Source organism: Furipterus horrens, unplaced genomic scaffold (genome assembly GCF_987537825.1).
Source record: "Furipterus horrens unplaced genomic scaffold, mFurHor1.1.pri manual_scaffold_12, whole genome shotgun sequence".
NCBI classification, from domain to species: domain Eukaryota; kingdom Metazoa; phylum Chordata; class Mammalia; order Chiroptera; family Furipteridae; genus Furipterus; species Furipterus horrens.
The window spans coordinates 69,693,105-69,711,352 of NW_028327182.1; the positions used below are offsets into that span (position 1 = coordinate 69,693,105).

An 18,248-nucleotide genomic window follows, 5' to 3' on the forward strand; every position below is an offset into this window, starting at 1 on the left:
GCACACAGGTGTCTATTTCCTATACTCTAACCTGTATGGTGCTAGCAAACTTCCAGATTTTGTCGACATGATGGCTAAAAAGTGCTTCTCATTGTAATTTGATTGTAATTTGTACTTCTCTTACTTTGAGTGAGCTTGAACATCTCACATGTTTACAAACTATTTGTACTAAATGATTTGTAATTACCCATACTCCCCATGTTTCTATCGAGTTGTAGATTTTTTCTCACTAATTTGTAGAAAGTACTTTTATATGAAATAAAGTAATCTTTTATCTCTGAAGTGAATTTCAATTTTTTTCAGTTTTTAAACTTTATGGTTACCTTATGGCATGTAGAAAATTTTATTTTAATATTTAGCAATCTTTTATATTTCTCAACCTTTTCTCACAAATGGTTTCTTGGTTTAAAAATAAACATAGGAAACCCTTCTCCAATATGAGGCTATGAAAAGTGCCCCAGGGTTCTTTTAGTAATTTGTGGTTTCATTCCTTTTACATTAAATCTCTCATCTGCCTTGAATTTGGTTGTGAGGCATATATCCAACTTTAGTTTATTTTTTCCCCCAGATGGTTACCCAAATGTCAACACTTTTTACTGAATAATTCATCTGTTCCCAATTGATTTGAAATATCATCTTTAATATAAAACAAATTTCCATCTTTTATCTATTTCTGAACTTTCCTATATCTATCTATATAAGAACATCTAATTTCACAACCTTTACAGAGACAGAAAGCAGATTGGTGAAAGCTCAGGGACAGAGTGGCAGGGACAGCAGGAGAGAGGGATGGCAAGGGACAGCAGAAACTCTGGGGGGCGATGGATGGAGAGAGTCACCATCTCAGCACTGGTGAGGGGGTCATAGGTGTGCATGTGCAAGTGTTGTCATATTATATGCCTCATGTGCACTACATGCAATTGATCATGGGTCCGTTCTACCTCAATAAAGCTGCCCCCCGTAAAAGGAAAGAACATGTGAAAACAAAAAATTGTTTATAGCTTTTAAAATGTTTTAATATTTGGTAGGACTACTCCCTCTTCAATATTCTTCTTTTACAGGCTTTTCCTGGCTATTCTTGTGGTTTTTTGCTATCCCATCTGACCTTTAGAATCAATCTAACACACATGCACACACACACACTTTTTAAAGTGACTTATTAAGATTGCCTGAACAAGCAATACATGTGGCTTCTCTAGCTCACATGGCACAACCCTAGAGGACATGGTTCAGAAATGTTCATGGGTGACAACAAATTGGAAGAGGGATACCTTCTACTTTTAAATTAACTTTTAAGCAGCTGCTCTCCTTCACTTTCCAGAAAGCAAACGATAGGCACATGTAGGTGCTGAAATGGAGTCCTCATCCTTGTTAATTCAGATCATTGTCCAGCTCTCCCTTATCATCACACATCATTTCAAGCCAGCTCTCCCTGGCAGGAGACCTTGCTGGTCAGGCCCTCAGCTCTCAGACTGAGTGTCCAGCCCTCTTCCTGGAAAGAAGGGCAATGGAGGCCAGTGTTTTGAAGCACAAAAAGAATAACTTTGGCTTGAATCACTTTGACACATTTATTATGATTTTTCTTAACATAAAATGTGATTGTGCAAATACAACATGCCTTTTAATTCTTACCCCCAAAATCCTTTGGCGGTTTTTATCCCTGACAAACTATAAATCTGTGCAAAAAATTTAAGACAAGGGAATGATTAAGGAAAGTGTAATATTATAATTTAAAATATTTTAAAAGCAAATATTGTAGCAGATGGCATGAAGGATACTGCCATCATTAAAAAAGCTTGCATTAGATAATAAGACTAGCCCTTTTGCTAGATACTAAAAACCAAACAGGTGTTTTCATAGCTATGCATTTCAGATACATGGTTTACCATCTTAAAGATACTCTGGAGAACAACAACAACAACAACAAAACATTCGATGCCATATTAGCATTTTGCCATGTAATAAATGTGGAAATTTTCGGGTGTCAAAAATTAAGCACTCTATATTTAGAATCATTAAACCAATTTTACCAACTTTTCATATTCTGAGTATTATAAAAAAAAATTTAAAGTAACAACCAATGTCTTCTGGTGGTATCTGTGAAATTCTCTAAATAACTCCTCATTCTTGCTGCACTTACGGCTGCCCACTGCCCCTTCTTTCCTAAAACCTGCCCCTCCCTGGAATCCTGGCTTTTCACCACTCTGGGGACCACCCGTAGTCCTGCCTGCAACCTCCCCAGCACATCACCCCCATTCCTGCCTCTATCTCCCACCCACCCACGTTCTTTCTGACTGGGGCCCTTCCCAGAGCTTGACCAGTCTCCAGCTTCCCATCAGCTGTGCTCCCACAACTTTCAGGTTGCCATTTGCACCTCCAATCTTGAAGATTCTCAGCAGACTCCAATTCACCAAGGGCAAGGACACATCTGCGCTCTCTCAGGTTCCAGCGGAGTGTGATGACAGATGAAACACTGACCTGCTCGCCTTCCTTCTTAACAGACCCGCATTTCCAAATGCCACCTCTGCTTCGGTGTTACTTCCAACTGCTCATTCCCTCACTCCATCAGAGATCACTAATTTTTTCTTGTCATTTCCATCCCAAATCCAGCCAAGGAGGTCAACTTCAATCGCAAACCATCATCTCCTCCTGTGTGAAGGCTGATAATGCACCACCACTGGCAGGGTGCTGTGAGGTCAGCTATCGCAGACACAGAGCAGGCTCTCTTGCTTCCCATCACCACCTCCCCTTCCAGATCTGCCCTTCACTCACCCCTGTGGCCATGTAGTATGTCACAACCTCACCTCCAGGGCCTTAAGGCTGGACCAGGGCAGACACATGACCCAGGGACAACAAACACAGGTTGGGAATATGGACATGGGGCAGAGACAGAACTGAATGTTGATGAAGGCTTAAACCAAACTGTTATAGAGAACCAGGGACAGGATGATGAACCCAAAATGCTAGCATAGCCCAATCTTCACTTCTAGCTCTGTAATGTCTTCTTTCTGACACTAAACATGTGGTGTCTCTTCCACCACCAATCACTTCTCAAGTTCTCTGACTCTAGTGGTGTGTCCCACAATTTAATGCTCTTCTAAAACCAACTTATGGAGTTAGCACAGACCACACAAAGTAAAGGATCAGACCTACAAGACTGCCCCCACTTCAGACACCAGCTGCAAATGGTGGTCCCCAGGCCACTCGTATTTCTCCCCAATGACTGAAAATTTAGGGATTTAATAGTATGAGTCACACAACTCAGGAAAGCGCTCTACTTACTACAACCATTTATTATAAAGGACATAATTCAGGATAGCCAGATGGACATGATGCATATGGTGAGGTATGGGGAAGGGGTAAAGCTCTTATACTCTCTCAGGGCATGCCCCCCCACAACCCAGCACCTCCCTGTGTTCACCAGTCCTGAAGCTCCCAAGTGCTGTACTCTGGGGTTTTATGGAAACTTCATTACTTGGGAGAGTTGATTAAATCATTGGCCCCTGAAGATCAGCTCCACCTCAGGCCACTCTCCCCTCCCAGAATGTGGCAGTAGAAGAATGAGGGTGGGAGTGAAAGTTCCCAGCTCTACTCATGGCTTGGGCTCTCTGGGACCAGTCCCAACCCTGAAACAATCCAGGGGCCTCAGTCATCTCATTAACATACAGAAGACATTCCATTACTCCAGAAATTCCATGGTATTAGGAACTCTGTGCCAGGAACCATGGACAAAGACCAAATATATATTTTTGTTATACCATAGCCCTGAGCTCACTGAACTTATGATTTCTATATCCAGGTTGGTTTGGATTTCTTTAGGTATCTCACCCTTGTTCTCCTCACAAAGCCTGCTCTTTAAGACATGCTCCCTCTCTGTGCATGGCTCCCACTGACCTCGCCCAGTGGCCCCATCTCTAGTCATGTCCTCCCCACCCCCAGAGTGAGTCCTTTCCACTGGACCAAACATATCCTGTGCTAGAATATCCCTAGTGCCCTGAGAAGGACACCCAAGTCCTCAATACACCATCCAAGCCCAGGATGCCCCACTAGCTCTCTAGCATTACTGCAGGCCCTCCAAGTGTCCCCAAAACACCAGATTGAGTGGTTTCCAGACAGAACATACTCCTTCATGCCCCTGCTCCGCCTGTCTTCATACCCTTCCTTCTGCCTAGAATGTCCTTACCATTCTTGCTCTTCATGTGTCAATCCCTTCCTAATATTAAAATCCTGTGTGGGCTAACCTCCTCAAGTAAGTCATTTCTGAATTCCAGGATAACTGGGTGATTTTCTTTGAATCCCTATACCAGAACTTATAAAATAAACTATGTCACACACAGAGCATCTGTCTGTAGGTCCGTCTGCCTCACTGATACAAGCTTCAAAAGACCACAGACTACCTTCCTTTGTATAATGCCAGGTACAGGTCTGACCGCGGCTGTCCAATGCATGGTCAGGACCAGTTCTGGAAATGGAAATTGAGTCTACTGCAAGAAACACGCTACAATGACTAAACTATCCAAACAAAATAGAAATGGGGAACCCTACCTCTCTAAAAAGATCCAGTCTTAAGGAGAGTGACACAACTTACAAACACACTGCTCATCTTTTAACCTGGTGGCTCCACTTGGAAAAAGTATTTACAAAAACAAAAAAAGATATTCATCACAGCACCATTTTTAACAGCTAGAAAACAACACAAATAGTCAATGAAGGGGGATGTAGGAAAATTGCTAAATAGCCACCCACAGTGGAAGGCTATCTAGTTAGTGAAAAGGCAATCAGAGACTTGCGGCCAAGATGGAGGCTTAGACAGACACGCTCGGTCTCCCTCTACAACTAGAGAGGAATACAACTACTTCAAAACAAAAGATAACTAGAAATTCCAGAAAATAAAACTACACGGAAGCCCAACGTATGAAGTTATAAACCAGCGGCGCCCTTTGGGCAGGTAGGAAGAGTGAAAGTGGGTGGTGCTGTTTGCGGTCGCACCAGGGACAGCGGCAGGGAGAGCAATCCCAGCGGCAGGGAGAGCAATCCCAGCGGCAGGGAGGACAATCCCGGCTGCAGTCAAACCCCGGCGGCTCGCGACCCCAACGCTGGGGAAAGCAGCCACCACATCGCCTTGAACAGTGAGGCCCAGAGGGCGGGAGGACGGATCCCGGTCTCCTAGCAGAATAACTGCGGGAATCCATCTTGGACCCCCGCCCCCACACAAAGCGCCATAGCGCTGCGAAAAAGGTTGCTGGACCACCGTCGGTTGCTGGGTTGTGACGACAAAGGGCCACAGCGCAGCGAAAAAGGTTGCGGATCGCCGCCGGTCGCTGGGTCGTGACGAGTACACAGGCACTGCCCCCTATAGCCGGCCCAAGAAAACAAAACGCATCTGTCAAAATGAGGCAGACAACTATAGAAATCCCGGTGGCGCAGCTCACCGGGCAACAGATGAAGTATCTGACAGATGAACAAATAAGAAACCTGTCAGAGGCTCAGTTCAGGGCCATTGTTATCAGGTGGCTTACAGAATTAACAAAAGATCTGGAAAAAGATGAGAAAGAATCGAAAAACACTCATACTGAAAGGAACAAAACCACATACGAGACAGATGGTGAGGAAATAAAATCCAGAGTTCAAATCAACAAACCAGAACACAGAGAAGGAACAAACAGTCAACCAGTGCAGAGAGAAAAAACGGGAAGCAAGAAAAATGATGAGAAGATCAGAAACCTCTGGGACAGCTATAAAAGGCCCAACATAAGAATCATTGGTTTGCCAGAAGGCGAAGAAGATGAACTAGAAATTGAAAAATTAAGTGAAAATATAATAAAGCAGAACTTCCCAAACTTGGGGAAGGAAATAGACTTACAGGTTCAGGAAGCACAGAGAATTCCAAAAAAACTGGACCCAGGGAGAACCACTCCAAGACACATTATAATCAAAATGTCAAAAGTTAAAGAGAGAATCTTAAAAGCAGCAAGAGAGAAGAAAAGAATCATGTACTAAGGGTCCCAATTAGACTATCAGCTGATTTCTCAAGGGAGACCCTGCAGGCAAGAAGGGACTGGCAAGAAATATTCAAAGTAATGAAAAGCAAAAACCTACAACCACAAATACTCTATCCAGCGAAATTGTCATTCAGAATAGAAGGGCAGAGAAAGTGTTTCCAGGACAAAACAAAACTGAAAGAGTTCATTAGATCCAAACCACTGTTATATGAGATGGTAAAGGGACTGGTTTAGAAAAAGGAGGATCAAAACTATGAACACTAAAATGAAAACTGCATCACAAGAAACAACAACAGAAGCTAGGGAATTGAAACAAAGGCAAACTAAACAGGCAACGAGAGTGGAAAAAGAACTATAGGTATGGGGAGCATATTGGGGGGAGGTCAGCAGGGAGGGGGAAGGGCGAGAGGGAGGGAGATGATATAGGAATTAAGGATCATGGTAGGAGGGAATGGAATAGACAGAGAGAGGTTGAGAAGAACTATATGTACAACTAATGGACATGGTCTAAAAGGGGGGGGACAACTGGAGGGAGTGGGGCCACCGGGTGGAGGGGAGAAGAGTGAAGGGAAATTGGGACAAATGTAACATTATAATCAATAAAACACATTAAAAAAACAAAAAAAAAAAGAAAAGGCAATCAGTAGAAAGTAGGAAAACGTGGTTTCTACAAAATAAACCTGAGAGAAAATAGCAGAATATGAAAGTAAGCTAACAGCCCAAAAACAAAGATGGTAAATTATAATATGTCCATGCAATGGAATGTTATAAGACTATTTTAAAATGCTCAAGAATATTTAAAAACATGAACAAACTCTCAAAGTACAGTAAGTATAAAAGACAAACTGTAAAACAATCCAAAGCACAAACCAGTTTTCTAAAAAAAAATACTGTATACATGTACACACATTTTGTAAAATTACAGTAATATAAAAAATTCAGTGTTGTTTTTTTCTGTAAATTAGATAATTTGACAATTATTTATAGCTCTTTAAAGATAACTGTTAAAATTACTAAAATTACTAATTATAAAAAGCAGAAGAGGCGAAACTTTGAAAGTAGACTTTTAAAAGTATAACTATTCATATAACTATTAATTTAATCCTTCATTAGAATTCCCCCCCAAAAAACTTACTTTAAATGTCACATGGGATATAAGAGAAGTGCCCTGTTCGCTTAACAAATGAGAAAATTAAACCTCATATGAGTTAAATCTCCCTAGCCCAAAAGTGGCCTTTTGACTTCCCTCTGTAAAGAGGGAGTAAGGTATTTACCTCAGAAGCTGAGGGGCCAGGGAAGAAATTACAGATTCAATTCAGGAGGCCCCCACAGAATGAGGTGATTCATGAAAAGATTCAGGGACCAAAATCAAATAGACCTGAACTTCCTTTACTAGGACAAAAGATCCCTCTGATTACCTATCAGAGGATAGTCATTGGGACATGAGTGGACAGTAAGATGGGAAAAGTACTTGTGAAACACAGATAAGAAAAACTGTCACATAGAAGTCAGAACGCTCATCGATCAAGTTATCAATCAATATAATCTTCAATACTTACTTCATTGGCCCTTTTAATTATCTTATCATCCACATCTGTAATTCCCATCACCATGATGATGTTGCATCCAAAAACCCTGGTCAGGACCCTTCGAATTATATCAAATCTAACATATGAACTGAAAGAAAAAAAAAAAAAGAATGTTTTTAATACACTGAGTCATCATGATGATACTTAAAAATGAGTGAATTACATTTTAACATGCTGCTGCCTAACTTCAAATATGTGATATAATCGATAGTTCAAGTGCAACTAGAAAAAAAAAGACTTTATTGACTGGTCCACACTGGTTCTCACAAGAAATCAACACAGGTACTGCCTCAATTTCAGGATACATTTAGCATTTTTAATTTTAGAGCTGTTGTTCAAGTGAGTTACATCTATTTAATTGTATAAAACTTTACTCATAATACAATCTCACTGGGTAGTTAAAATACCAAGAGCATTTACCATTCTTCATGTTCTCCAATAACTATAATATCCCAATGTGACAAAAGAGAAGTAAATAACAAATCAAAACAAATACAATCCTATTAAAACTGTATAAGATTATTAAGAAATGTGCACACTATTATGGAATATTAAAATACCAGCTTATTGGTAGAGTATTATACACTGGGGAAACTCAAACTTGTAAAACTGAACTCTCAAAATCCATTAAGATCCATTCGAAATCTCAAGAATCTGGTTTCCCATAAAAGCAATACAATAGTCCCTCTCTATATCACGGTTCATTTATCGTTGCCTCATTGTGTCGCGGAATTAAAAAAAATATTATATTTAATTATTTATCACGGATTTTTCGCTATATCGCGGGATTTTGCGGTACTGTATACGTATGTTGTTAAAGTTACATAGGTTTAAGAGTGTAGAATAAATGTAAGGTTCCTACTTCACGAGGGGGTCTAGAACGTAATACCCGTGGTAAGTGAGGGAATACTGTATTAAAATTTAAGGTCAGCTAATCTCATGATCATCTCTGTTGTTCATGTGGCCCCTCTAAATCTCAGTTCATAAAATCACTTCCCTTGAAAACGAGCCTCATAATTGTATCCCTTAAACCTCCTACAGTCACTTATCCCAAACACAGCTGAGGCCAAAGCCCTCCATTCTAGTGACAAAACTATCTCCAAAACTCCTGCCAAGATATTTAACCTTTTGAAGTCTCAGGTTGCTTATTTATAGTGTAGATTGGGCAAAATTTGACTACCCCATAGGGTTGTTATACATAATCTTAGTGCAGCACAAATCCCAACAAGCATTTATTATTTCATTCATTTAGAGTGAGAAAAGACTACAAGATGTGAGATTTAAGAGAAAAAGTTAACAGGTACCTAAAACAGTGATTTTCAACTGGTATGCCTCAGAATTTTTAAAACATGCAATGCCTGACTGTTTAGTCAGGGGCACTGACCTCTTTTCCCTTAGACTGTCAAATAAAAAAATTACAACAGCCAACACAACAATAGTGAATGAATCGAATTTATACCTATTTTTTTGTCATATTGGCAAAATATTTGTCATATTTTTTTGGTGTGCTGCAGGATTTTAGTATTTAGTTTATGTGTGGCATGAGATGAAAAAAGTTGAAACTAGCTGACATAAAACAGTGAAAACTGAAGTGAAGTCACATGTTTGGCCCAGAGGAGCTCAAGGGCTACTACAGGTGGGCTTGCCCCCAAGGGCCACTCCACAGGAACCACATGAGGCTGCACAGAAGAGGGGGTGGAGAATGTGAACTCAGCTCATCTGTCTGGTTCAATTCCCCTCTGTGGGATCTGAGGCTGGTTGCATTAGCCCTCTGCAGCGCAGTATCCCCATCTGTAATTTGGAGGTAATAGCACTGCCACGAAGAACAGACATACAGACCAACAGAACTGAGAGCTCAGAAATAAACCTGCATATATATGAGCAAATAATTTTGGACAAAGAAGCCAAAACATACAATGCAAAAAGAAAGCTTCTTCAATAAATGATGCTGGGACAATTGGAAAGCCACATGCAGAAGAATAAAACTTGACTGCTATTTGTCACCATACACAAAAATTAAAATGAATCAAAGGCGTAAATATAAGTTCTGAAATAATAAAATACACAGAAGGAAATATTGATACCAAACTTATGGGCCTTGGACTTAGAGAGAATTTTATAAATTTAAACTCAAAGGCAAGGGAAATAAAAGCAAAAATAAATGAATGGAAGTACATATATCAAACTAAAAAGCTTCCAGGGGCACTCTCGCAAGGTGGAGGCGTAGGCAGACACACCGTGTCTCCCTTCACAACTAGAAGGAATATATCTACATCAAAACTACAAAAACAACCAGTAGCTCCAGAAAATTGAACTGAAGGGAAGTCCAAGAAATAAAGAAGAATAGTCACCCACACAGGTAGAAGGGGTGGAGCCAGGGTGGAGAAAACATGGTATGGCGGCAGTGCAGTGGCTGAGGCTGGCCAGTGGAAAGCACAATCATCCATTATAAAAGTCAGGAGGGACACCTGGGGAACAATCCCAGCTGCAGATGAGACCAAGCAGCTCACGATTCCAGCACCAGGGGAAAATAAAGTCACATTGCTTCTACCGGTGAAAACCAGTGGGGGTTGGGGCAGCGGAGGAAACTGCTTATCTCTCAGCAGAGTCTACTTGTTTAGATTCAGGAAGTGGAAAAAATGCCTGGAAAAGGTGCAAGTGCTGAGCAAGTTGCATTGTTCCCTCTCAGACCCCTCCCCCACTGCAGTGCTACAACGTGGTGCAACAGGTTGCCCTGCACTGACAAATACCTAAGGCTCTGCCCCTTACAATACAACAGGTGCAACAGCTCTACCTAAGACACAGAGGCAAACACAGAAGGCTGTTGAGTTGAGGAGACAGAGAAGTAAGGCCCAAAAGAGGGAGCAGATCAAGGTTCCAGCAGGAGAACTGAGCAATGAGAAGATAGCAAACCTAATAGATGAAGAGTTCAAAACACTGGTGATAAAGATGCTCACAGACTTGAAAGACAAGATTAAGTATGACAAATACATAATGGAAGAAATGAAGGCTATGCTAAGTGAAACAAAGGAAAATCCACAAGAAACCAGTGTGAAGGGAAAGAAAACAGGGTTCAAATTAATGATCTGGAAGATAAGGAAGAAATAAACAGTCAACCGGTACAGAAGGAGGAAACAAGAATTGAAAAAAACGAGGAGAGGCTTAGGAACCTCTGGGACAACTTTAAATATATCAACATCCAAATCATAAGGGTGCCAGAAGGAGAAGAGAAAGAGCAAGAAATTGAAAACTTATGTGAAAAAATAATGAAGGAAAACCCCCCAAATTTGGTGAAGGAAATAGACATACAAGTCCAGAAAGCACAGAGTCCCAAACAAGCTAGACCAAAGAGGACCACACCAAGACACATCATAATTAAAATGCCAAAGGTTAAAAAGAAAAGCAGCAAGAAAAAAGCAGAGACTTATCTACAAAGGGGTGCCTATGAGACTGTCAGCTGATATCTCAAAAGAAACTTTGCAGGTGAGAAGGGACTGGCAAGAAGTATTTAAAGTGATGAAAAGCAAGGACCTACAACTAAGATTACTCTATCCAGCAAAGCTATCATTTAGAATGGAAGGGCAGATAAAGTGCTTCCCAGACAAGGTAAAGCTAAAGGAGTTCATCATCACCAAGCCATTATTATATGAAATGTTAAAGAGACTTACTTGAGAAAAAGAAGATAAAAATTATGAACATAAAAATGACAACAAACTCATAACTATGAACAACTGAATATAAAAAATAAAAACAAAAACAAACTAAGCAAACAACCAGAACAGGAACAGAATCATAGGTATGGGGATCATGTGGAGGGTTATCAGCTGGGAGGGGGAAGGGGAAGAAATGGGGAAATGGTGTAGGGATTAAGAAGAGTAATTGGTAGGTACAAATTAGACAGGGGAATGTTAAGAACAGTACAGGAAAGGATGATGTCAAAGAACTTATATGCACGACCCATGGACATGAACTAAGGGGGTGTGATTGCTAGAGGGTAAGGGGGTACTAGGCGGAGGGGAGCAAAGAGAAAAGAAATTGGGACAAATGTAACAATATAATCAATAAAATGTACTTAAAAAATTAAATTAAATTAAAAAAGCTTCTGGACAGCAAATAAAACCATTATCAAAACAAAAAGGCAACCAACCGAATGGGAGATATTTGCAAACAACACCTCTGATAAGGAGTTAATATCCAAAATGTATGAAGAACTTACACAACTCAGCGACAAAAAACAAACAATCCATTAAAAAATGGGCAGAGAACCTGAGCAGACACTTCTCCCAAGAAGACATATAAATGACCAACAGGTATATGAAAACATGCTCAATTTCACTAGCTATTACAGAAGTACAAATCAAAACCACAATGAGAAACCATATCACATCTGTTAGAGTAACTATTATCAACAAGACAAGTAATAATAAGTGTTGGAGAAGTTGTGGAGAAAAAGGAACCCTCATATACACTGCTAGCAGGAATGTAAATTGGTGCAGCCACTTTGGAAAACAGTATGGAAGTTCTTCAAAATTTAAAAATAGAGTTCCTATATGATCCAGCAATCCCTCTTCTGGATATCTATATAAAATATCTGAAAACATTTATTCATAAAGATATATGTATCCCTTTGTTCATTGCAGTATTATTCATGGTGACCAAAACATGGAAATAACTAAGAATTGAAGTGTCCTTTGATAGGTAATTTAGTAAAGAAGATGTGGTATGTACATATATGCAATGGAATACTACTACTCAGCCATCAGAAAAGATGAAATACTGCCATTTGTGACAACATGGATGCATCTTGAAAATACCATGCTAAGCGAAATAAGTCAGATGGAAAGTGAAGAACCAAATGATTTCACTTATATGTGGGATATAAAACTGAAAGTAACAAATGAACAAACAAAACAAACAAACAAAAACTCACAGAGACAGACAACAACAGTGTGGTTACCAGAGGGGAAGGCTGTGTTGGGTGGGGAGGCTTGTAGAAAAGGGTAAAGGGGATCAAATACATGGTGACAGAAGAAGGCTTGTCTTTGGGTGAATACACAATGAATACAGAATATTATAGAACCTGAAACCTGTGTAATTTTATTAACTAATGTCACCTCAATAAATTTAATAAAATTAAAAGTAAAAATAATAGCACTGCCACCTGGTGTTATTAGAATTACATTGGCTGGTGTTTGTTTGTAAAGCATTTTGAACAGTGCCTGGGATGTAGCAAGGGCTATATGCGCCTGTTAAGTATAGATTTTTTTTTTTTTAAATTTAAAAAGAGGCTGGTGTGGCTACCTGGGGAGGAAAGTGGAATGACATGAACCTGGAGAGTAAGTAGGAACAGAGCTGTAGAAGCACAGAGAAGTCCTTAGGATTCTGAACATCATCTTGGTAACAGTGGAGCCATTCCTGACCACCCCTGCCCTCAACATCTCCCAACTTCTTCAGAAATCTTGTAGTATTTAGGTTTTCACCTGAAGGGGTGTCCTGAATTGAATGACTCTTCTTGATGGATGAGTTCTATCTCACCAGCAAAGCTTCTATAATGGTTATCCTCAAGTCGGGGGACAGGCAAAGGAGAGATGAAGGGAGACATAGAGGAGGCTGGGTGTTGGTCATGTTCTGTTTCTCCATCTAAGAGCTGTGAACATTCATTCAGCTGTACATTTAAGATTTTAACTCTTTTCTGAATTTGTAAGGGCAAATACAAATTATAACTTAGAGGCTTGACTGCTAGTTGAAAGTAAGAGAAGAGACTTTCCCCCATTACCCCTTCCTTTCAGAATTTTTTCCTCAGTCCTTTTAAAAATGTATGTATGTAAACCTTTCTAATGACTAAATAAGTCTCTGTCAGTCTCACAACTCAGGAAAGTTTAAAGGACCTGGAAGCCATCACTTTAAAATGAAGCAATAAAAAAACAAATAAATAAATAATGCTCTAATGGGCCTAACTTGTCACTGGACTCCATACTGTAAACCCTGCCTAAACTAGTGAGTGGTATCCACTTAGCTCTATAGACGAGCATGATTTCTTTCTGCCCTTGCAATCATTTTAGTGAGTTGCCTATATGTGGATCCCATTCTGGTTTAATACTTACTCAATAATAAAATTGTTTTCTTTCTCTTTTGCCTTTGAGGAGAGGTTTTTTCCTGGTTGGGAGATTACTGTTTTTAATATTTCCCCAATATATTTTATACTTCAATAGAGGTAAAATATGCTTTTTACAATTAATAGTAAGTTAGCCCAAAGTGATGAAAAATATGACTCCTAGACCACTTACTTTGTTATAATAAAACACAGAAAAGTTCAGATTTTACTGAGTGATGTATAATTTTTTAGAAAAGTGTACTGAATAAATATAACTTTTTACTTTTAGTCTAGATCTGAACAATAACAAGTTTAAGTGGTGTACAAGAAAACATACAAAATATTAGGGGAAGTAGCAGTTTTGACAAATGAGAGAGCAAGCACAGAGGTCATATATACACCAGGACCACCACAGCTCCAAGACTTCCTTAATGTGTGACCCCTGGAAGGTTCCTTATTCTCAATAATTGTTGATCTCTCACCACACAGCACACTTAAGGTCCTATGTTAAGAGGCAATCTCATAAAATTGTGAAGATTCAAAAAGATGGAGACTCTTCAAGGACTTCTGGTCAAGATGGTGGCATAAACACAGCTTGCTCCTTGCACAACCACATCAAAATTACAACTAAACAATAGAACAAACATCACTCAGAACTGTCAGAAACCGAGTTGAATGGAAGTCTGGCAACTATGGAATTAAAAAAATCATGTCCATCCAGACTGGTGAGGGGGTAGAGATGCAGACCAGGCTGGTACCCCATCCACGTGTGGTGAATAAAAATTAGGGAGGGATATCTCAGGAGCGAGGAGTCCAAGCCCAACACCAGGCTCCACAGCCCAGGGTTCCAGTGCTAGGAAGAGAAGTCCCCATAACTTCTGGCTGCAAAAACCAGTGGGGACTGTCAGTGGAAGAAACTTCTGGAGTCCCAAGCAATTCCTCTTAAAGAACCCGCACATGGACTACTCAGACTCGATCCCCCTGAGCTCTAACACCAGGGTAGCAGCTTGAGAGGCACCAATGGCACAGAGGGATGAACTAAGTGTCTGGCATCAAGGCAAGAGCTGAGGGACAGCTATCTTCCAGACAGAAAGGCAGACAGAGGCCACTGTCCCTCTTCTGAACCCGCCCCTCATAGAGCCACAGAGCAGGCAGGTAGGTGACACATCTGAGACTCCATCTACCTGGTTCACACTGTTTGTCCCACTCTGGTGACCCCCTGGAGCTCCATTCCACACAACTTACTAGCCCATCCAAGCAGTTAACAGTGGCTTTTCTATATGAATGGCTGGTCTTGGCTCATGCTTCACAACTTCCTAAATCCTCTCAAACAAGCAACAGCCAGCCCTGGCTGCGGTGGCTCAGTGGATTGAGCATCGGCCTGCGAACCAAGTATCGCTGGTTCAATTCCCAGTCAGGGCATATGACTAGGTTGCACGCCAGGTCCCCAGGCGGGGGCACGAGTGACAGGCAACCACACAGTGATGTTTCTCTCCCTCTCTTTCTCCTTTACCCTCTCTCTAAAATAAATAAACAAATAAATTAAAAAAAAAAAAAAAAAAGCAAGAGCCTACCTCAGTGAGCCCTCACCCCCTGCACCTCTTGCTAAGTGGCTCCAGGGTCAGCACTAACAGCAGCCAGCCCATATTCACAGCTTGGCTTTGACTGGGAACCCCCATACCCAGCACAAGTAGCAGACATCTCAGACTGCTTTATTGCTCATGCAGGGTGGCCATGGGCAGAACACAGGTTGGGACTGACCTTGGCCTGTAACACCCAGGAAACTGCAAGGGCAGCATACCCAGTGGATAGGTACAGACCACATAGGAGCACTACCACTCTGATCCTTCACAGCCGATCCTCCATGGAGGTTAGTGGTCAGTGATCACAGCCATCCTTGCAGCTGACAGGAATGGGTAAATTGACCTACCAACAGCAATCAAGGCTCAACTACAAGAGGAGGGTGAACTCAGCCCACATAAAGGGCATACCTTGAGTATCCAGCCTGGGTCAGAGGGGAGACTGTGCCAGTGGACCCTACAGGACACCTACTACATTAGGTCACACTACCAAGACAGGGAGTCATAGCAGCTCTACCTAATACATAGAAACAAATACAGGGAGGCTGCCAAAATGAAGAGACAAAGAAACACGGCCCAAATGAAAGAACAGATCAAAACTCCAGAAAAATAACTAAACAAAATGGAGATAAGCAATCTATTAGATGCAGAATTCAAAACACTAATTATAAGGATGCTCAAGGAACTTAGTGAGGACCTCAACAGCATAATAAAGATCCAGTCAGAAATGAAGGATAACACTAACTGAAATAAAGAACAAATTACAGGGAAAGAACAGTAGAGTGGATAAAGCTGAGAATCATGTCAATGATATGGAACACAAGGAAGCAAAAAACAATCAGAACAACAACAACAAAAAAGAACCCCCCAAAAAAGAGAATAGCAAAAGCAGCCTCCGGGACAACTTCAAGAGGTCCAACATCTACATCATAGGGGTGCCAGATAAAGAGAGAGGGCAAGAAATTGGAAATCTATTTGATAAAATAGTGAAAGAAAACTTCCTTAATTTGGTGAAGGAAATAGACATGCAAGTCCAGGGAGCACAGAGAGTCCCAAACAAGATGGATGCAAAGAGGCCCACTCCAAAACACATCATAATTAAAATGCCAAAGGTTAAAGATAAAGAGAGAATCTGAAAAGCAGCAAGAGAAAAGCAGTTGGTTACATACAGTCCTATGGGAATAAGACTCAGCTGATTTCTCACTAAAGGAACTGTGCAGGCTAAAAGGTATAGCCAAAAAATATTCCAAGTCATGAAAAGCAGGGACCTATAGCCATGATTGCTCTACCCAGCAAAGCTATCATTTAGCATTGAAGGGCAGATAAAGTGCTTCCCAGACAAGAAAAAACTAAAAGGCTTCATCATCATCAACATTATATGAAATGTTAAAGGGACTTGTTTAAGAAAAAGAAGATTAAAACTATGGACAATAAAATGGCAACAAATACATATCTATCAACAATTGAATCTAAAAAACAAACTAAGCAAACAAGAAGAACAGAGAGAGAATCATGGATACGGAGAGCGTTTTGTTGGTTGCCAGATTGGGGGGGGGGTTTAGGGGAATGGGTGAAGAGGTGAGGGGATTAAGAAGTACAAATAGGTAGTTACAGAATAGCTATGGGGATGTAAAGCACAGTATAGGAAATGGAGTAGCCGAAGAACCTACACAAGTGACCCATGGACATGAACAATGGTGTGGGGATTGCCTGAGGGAGTGGGGGGTGCTGGGTGGAGGGGGGCAAAGGGGGAAATATTGGGACAACTGACCAACTGATTCCAGGGCCCCTAGAAAGGCCTGATCTCACTAAACACATCAAGAAACATCTAATTCCAAAATAGGTCATTTTCACTGTCCTCCTTGCCTCACTTGTGAAATTGGTATAAGTGTCCATAACTGCTACAAGAACCAAATAAGACTGTAACATGCATGATTCCCAGACTACCTGGAACATAGTAAGTATTCATTATTCTTAAGTAGCCACTTGAGGGAGGTAAAAATTCAAATTCAGGACACTCACCAAGCATGGCCAAGGTGTGCATGATCATAGACAGTTGGTCCACAGCTATACCTAGGAACAAAGTTAAAATTCATCATGTGAAACATATTTGCAAGAAACACACTTTCTCAGGTAGGATTATCATATACCATGTCTTTTTTTTTTTTATTTTAAGTAACCATTTCTGGGGAATGTACAGCCAGGAATCTACTACTTGACTTGCTAAATCCACACAAAAACCCTGTTAATTCACTATGATAACCAGTGTCTTCAGTGGTGCTTACCATGTATTTTATTACTAAATGATATCTAAGAACTCAACCCCACGTTTCACACAAAACGCACAGTTCACAATCCTTCCCGCCCTACATTCCCAAGCACAACCCCCGGGAGCTACCAAGAGGCGGCGTCCGCGCTGCCCACGATTAAGGGGTCCTTCCTCCGTGTGAGGCTGTTGTACACCTTGACGCCGGTATCATGGCCTGCAGGCTGTAGCCAGCCCTGCCCGCGCGCCCCGGACACCGCTCGCCCTGGCCCCGGTCCCGACCCCGGCTCCGGACCCAAGCCCAGTGGGGCCGGGTGTAGCGGAGAGCCCAGACGAGCCGCGAACACCCGCAGCATGACAGGCCCACGAGCCTCCAGGAACTAGTTGACTCAAGGCAGCTTGGGAAGCTCGCCACGCCCACTTCAAGAGGTCCCGGCCCGGCCCCACCTACCCTGGAAGAAAACGCCTAGCAGGGCCCCGCCCACTCCGGAAGACGACCAGCACAGCCCCCGCCCACCCCGAAACATACCGGGCCAGGCCCGATCCACCCCGAAAGAAGACGGACAGGGCCAAGGCAACCCCGGAATTAGGACTTGCTCCGCTCCCGCCCACCCCGAAGAAGGACTCGGCACAGCCGCGCCCATCCCGGAAGAGGACTTGTTGTTCCACGCCCACCCCGGAACAGCAGTAGGAAAGCTGCGGCTCCGCCTCCGTCAG

At 41.6% G+C, this 18,248-nt stretch overlaps 1 protein-coding gene across 2 annotated transcripts in view; it reads right to left on the bottom strand.

Annotated features, from left to right (window-relative positions):
- CARS2 (cysteinyl-tRNA synthetase 2, mitochondrial) overlaps positions 1–17,937 on the bottom strand; it is a 51,126-nt gene extending 33,189 nt beyond the window's left edge. For both annotated transcript variants that reach the window (XM_090258718.1, XM_090258717.1), the window contains exons 1-3: positions 17,664–17,937; positions 17,288–17,338; positions 7,562–7,679 (exon numbers count right to left, since the gene is read on the bottom strand). In XM_090258718.1, coding sequence (XP_090114844.1) covers positions 7,562–7,679; positions 17,288–17,338; positions 17,664–17,887 — 393 coding nt within the window. In that variant the 5' untranslated portion in view covers positions 17,888–17,937. The remainder of the gene's footprint in view (positions 1–7,561; positions 7,680–17,287; positions 17,339–17,663) is intronic.
- Between the last annotated feature and the right edge of the window lie 311 nt (positions 17,938–18,248).